This window comes from Siphateles boraxobius, unplaced genomic scaffold (genome assembly GCF_051911475.1).
Source record: "Siphateles boraxobius isolate OS27281-9 unplaced genomic scaffold, OSU_SipBor_1 75, whole genome shotgun sequence".
Classification (NCBI taxonomy): Eukaryota; Metazoa; Chordata; class Actinopteri; order Cypriniformes; family Leuciscidae; genus Siphateles; species Siphateles boraxobius.
Genome location: NW_027509203.1, coordinates 2,337,501 through 2,342,500, shown reverse-complemented (window position 1 = coordinate 2,342,500; position 5,000 = coordinate 2,337,501). Strand labels below are relative to the sequence as shown.

At 34.5% G+C, this 5,000-nt stretch overlaps 1 protein-coding gene across 7 annotated transcripts in view; it reads left to right on the top strand.

The window, feature by feature from the left end:
* fgd (faciogenital dysplasia) overlaps window positions 1-5,000 on the top strand; it is an 80,138-nt gene that overhangs the window by 21,894 nt on the left and 53,244 nt on the right. For all 7 annotated transcript variants that reach the window (XM_077217678.1, XM_077217677.1, XM_077217675.1 and 4 more), the window contains exons 2-3: window positions 1,872-2,015; window positions 2,623-2,713. In XM_077217678.1, coding sequence (XP_077073793.1) covers window positions 1,872-2,015; window positions 2,623-2,713 — 235 coding nt within the window. The remainder of the gene's footprint in view (window positions 1-1,871; window positions 2,016-2,622; window positions 2,714-5,000) is intronic.

Sequence of the window (5,000 nt, the reverse complement as noted above, 5' to 3'; positions counted from 1 at the left end):
TGTGTGTGTGTGTGTGTGTGTGTGTGTGTGTGTGTGTGTGTGTGTGTGTGTGTGTGTGTGTGTGATATTATGAGAGGAAACAGCAGAATGTTAATTAGTCTGCGTGAAATGTCTCGCATATGCCTTTATTTTTGTGGTGTTTTTTTTAAAAGAAATGTTCTGAGTTCATTACAGCCTCTGCTCTAATGTGTTTGGGCTACAACATGCTGTCAAATGTAAATGTTGGGAAAATGTTTGTCACATACTGACTTGACTTGATAATCCACAGCAAAGATGCATGACAGAAAAATTATAAACTTAACTAACATTTAATAACCATTAGGAACTATAACACCAGCACAAAATGAACCGAAGATTAGGTTTAAATACACAAAAGTAACAAGAGGCTAAATGAAGGACAGATAATGGTGATTCATTGACAAGATAACAAATAACTGCATCTATGGAAACTAACAAGATGACAATAGAAACAAGGAAACAGGAAGTAAACCACAGAATATCAAAATAACAGTCCACAAACCACGCAGTTTTGAAAGGAAAGCCACAAGACTCTTAAAACACAACTAGATGCAACTCTAACAGTCTACCTCATGTGAAACCATTAAAGCATACGGTAATCTTCTCGTGATATACACACTGATAGCAGAAAGATTGTTCTTTTTATTTAAGAATTCAAAATGATTGTTTACCCACAGCATACACACTGGAAGCACATAAGTTTATTAATTTATGAAAATAATCGCACCAGTTCTGGTAGATTTCTTCTAGGGGTGAGCATTGACACAAACTTTTTGATTCAATTAGATTTTGATTCACAAGCTTGCGATTCAATTCTATATCAAATAATTGGGGCATATCAGGTACAGTACAAATATCCTTATTTTGGGATTGTTTTTGTTACTTCGAAATGGACAGTGTACATTAATAAAAATTCAGATTGATGTAAATATACCAAAGTTAACCCAAAGACTAATACAATGCTGTAAACTATACAGGGATTAAAATTAATTTATTTGTAAGTTAATCATTTAATTTTAATTTAAATGTAATAATAATGTTATAATTATACATTTTGAATGACCTAATTATGTTTCTACTAATTTTTTTTATATATAAGCATTTAAATGGTGGCTGTCATAAAACAATGAAGGATTTATTCAAACACATTAAATATTGAAGAACAGGTTGAGTAAAAATATAATAATTATGTAATATTAGTGCATTAATCAGAATGCTCTTTTCTAGCTGACTATTGAGTTTATGGTCATTTCTGAGGTAAATGTGAGGTTACGTGACATTATTGTTATTGTTCTCCAGCTGTTATTGAGGTGTTTCTGCTGTTGAAACACTGATTGATGGATTACATGAGACATGATTGATTTCAGTTGTTCTGTATCTTTCAACATTCCTTCTGATGTTCATGATGTTTATTTGCTGCTGTAACTAGTAGTAAAGAGGACGAGATGATCGGTTCATCTGTCACACACATTAAACACACACAAACACACATTTATGGACAGAATCTGAAAGCTGAGACTGTTTCATATCAGAAGTAACAACGTGCAAAGCTTATTTCTATTTATTGGACGGGAGGAGCTAGAGCTGGGCGATATGACCTCATAATCAGATATTTTTTACATATCGCCCAGCTCGAGGAGGAGCTACAAAGTTTTATTCATTCATCAACTGAAAACAGTATAGACTAAAAGATCAATTCATGGGATTGAAGAAGGAATATCGGTGCTTCAAAATGAAATCGGTTAAAATCGAGAAATCTACTACTTTTTTTCCCCACAGGCATAATTTCTTCGTCCAATTCTGGTCAAATCCGTCTCATCACATACAAATGATTGCTTTGTGTTTTTCTGTAGATTTGTACTCCTGTGGATCTGTAGAGCAGCCTCAGAAAAAGAAGACCCCGCCCCCTCCCAGGCCATGCCCCGCCCATCTCACAGAGAGGCCACACCCCCTCCCCATAGCCACGCCCCCGAAGCCCAGAGCACAGAAACCACACGGTATTAAACACGTTTTCCAGTCGTTCGCACCAGCAGTCCTGCAACCAATCAATGATTGTATTCATCCCATTGCTAGTTTTTCAGCACAAACGAATGTTTGCAACGTGTGTGTGTGTGTGTGAACTATTTTGCGGCTTTCACATATAGTGCAAAACAGACAGAGGAAGGAAGTGCAAGCAACTCACTCTCTGCTTCCTGAATTCAGCTCGACTTTATAAATTGCATCATTAACATTATATTTCATGAGCTCTAACATACACACGCAACTCGTCTACAAACACTTAAATTAATTCTCATTTGAAGCATTTTATCCGCTCATGCACACACACACTTCATCATCTCGACTCTCTGTGTGTGTGTGTGTGTGTTTGTATCTCGCAGTGTAACCGCAGCACTTTTCGCATGCTCATCTCCACTTCCTGTTCTCACTTCAGGAAGCTGACAGTTTCTCGGACAGCTGAAGGCTTTCCATCTTTCTTTTTTACGCTTAACTGGTTTTCGATTGCTTGTTTGCATGCGACTCTCCTGGATTCAGAGCGATGGGAATGGAGGATGTGGAGTGTGATCGCGTGTGTGTGAGTGCGTTCTCTGTGTGTTTGTCTCTCAGTGCCCCCTAAACCTGTGCACCTGCGACCCGTTCCCCGTGTGTCCCCGTGTGCCGGGCCGAGTGTGGGCCGGATCATCCGCAGCAACTCCAGGTACAGGATCAAACTAATACCAAGTGTCGGTAACACTTTACAAAGGTTCATTATTTAACATTAGTTACCTACCATTGTTAACATGAACTAAGAATGAACAATGCTTCTACAGCATTTATTAATCTTAGTTAATATTCATTTCAACATTTACTAATACGGTAATAAAATCAAAAGTTGTATTTGTTAACATTAGTTAATGCACTGTGAACTAACATGAACAAACAATGAACAGCTGGATTTTTATTAACTAACATTAATAATAATAAATACTGTAACAGATGTATTGCTCATGGTTAGTTCACGTTACTAATGAACCTTATTGTAAAGTGTCTTTAACTCTACTAACATTTAAAGTGATCATTTGATGCAATGCACACATGCATGTTTTTACATTGTACTTGTATTTAAAAAAAAGACATGCATTTCGATTCTGTCGATATTTTAATATTCATTGATTTGTATATATTCTCTAAATGTATCTTGTTTTCTTTTGCTTTTTTTGCAAAATGTAAAATTCTAATTAAAATGCTTATTAAACATGCAAAAAAAACAACAACATGCATTTGTGTAATTACATCTATAATCACCAGCAAACCTGATCTAACCTGAGCCGTATCCGTAGTGTTTTACAACACAGCATCAGCACAAACATGGTCACCTAATATAAAGTGTGTAGAAAATGTCTCTAGCTGTAGATATTAAACTGTGTGTTTAACTTTTCCATTAAGGGTTAATATTTACCGGTGTTGAGTTTTATGTCTGCTTTTGAACTGAATAGATCTGATGTAGAGTCTATTGTCTTCTGTTGCTGATCTAAACTCGTTTCATAACTGATGAACTTTACAGTCACTGAACTAAATTGGTCTGAATAAAAACACTATCGTTCTTTTAGAGCTGCTTTACAGCAGAGTTTGAATTGGTCTCATATTTGATGTTTTCATCATTGATTCTGTTCTTTCTGTGTTCTATGAAGCGCTGTAGAAATAAAACTGACTTGAGTTTAATGTCAAATATTTAAGTTACTTCAACCAGTCAGAATACTGTTGCCAATATATCAATAATAAAAAAGATAAGATGTACACACTGTAAAGGATGAACAGAAGCTGTTTGCCTGTACTCACATGACTCTGTAAATGCCTTTATAAAGGGAATCATTACAGGATGAGCTGCAATATTATGACGACTTATCATTATTGTTGATTATCGCTCTTCATTATTGTTGATTTATCGATCTAAAACATTTTATGAGTTAGTCACGCACTGAATGAAAACTTGTTTTCAGTGGATTTCTTCTGAATCTAATCGCCTCTGATTGGTCGATGCCTTCACATGCTCACGTACTGATTGGCTAAAACACAACGCTGAAAAACAACAACTTGCAATCTTAGATGCAACATAAGCATAAACATGATTTACATTTCACTTTAATCACTACTGTCGTAATTACTTTATCTTGATTGCGCTCGGCCATCTTTGCCTCCTTATCTCGCATTTAGGGGCTTTTTTGTTCATTTTACTGGCTTTTTTGTATATAAATACATTTTCATTTTCATTTACACAATCAATCTACTTGCATTTTAATAAGAATAAAAAAATACAATTTTGCATGTTTGTTGGGTAACACTTTACAGTTAGGTTATATTTCTTAACATTAGTTAAATATGTTAGTTAACATGAATTAACATACTGAAGCATTTATTAATCTGAGTTAATGTTAATTTCAAGATTTACTAATACATTATTAAACTCAAAAGATGTATCTGTTAATATTATTTAAAGGACTTGAGCTAACAGTTTTTATTAATAAAATGAACAAAGATTAATAAATACCATAACAAATGTATTGCTCATGGTTAGTTTATGTTAGTAAATGCATTAACCAACAGTAACTAACAGGACCTTATTGTAAAGTGTTAAGGCCTGTTCACACCAAGAACGATAACTATAAAACTGTATTAGGTGGCACTTTATTTTACAGTGTCCCTGTTACACATCTTACATCTATTTACTATAGGAAAAACAGTCAATAATACAATATAACAAGCAACTAACCCTCAACAAACCCTAACCCTGAATATATATTAAGGACTGTTGTTTATTAATACTCATTTGTAGAATTACACTATAACAAGAGCACCTTAAAATGAAGAGTTGCACTTTATTTTAAGGTGACCGTGTATTCGTGTAATTATACATTTTAAGTCATTAATTAATGGCATGTACTTACAGTACTATAGCGTTAGGGTTTAGTTGAGGGTTAGTTGCTTGTAATTATGCATAACTTACT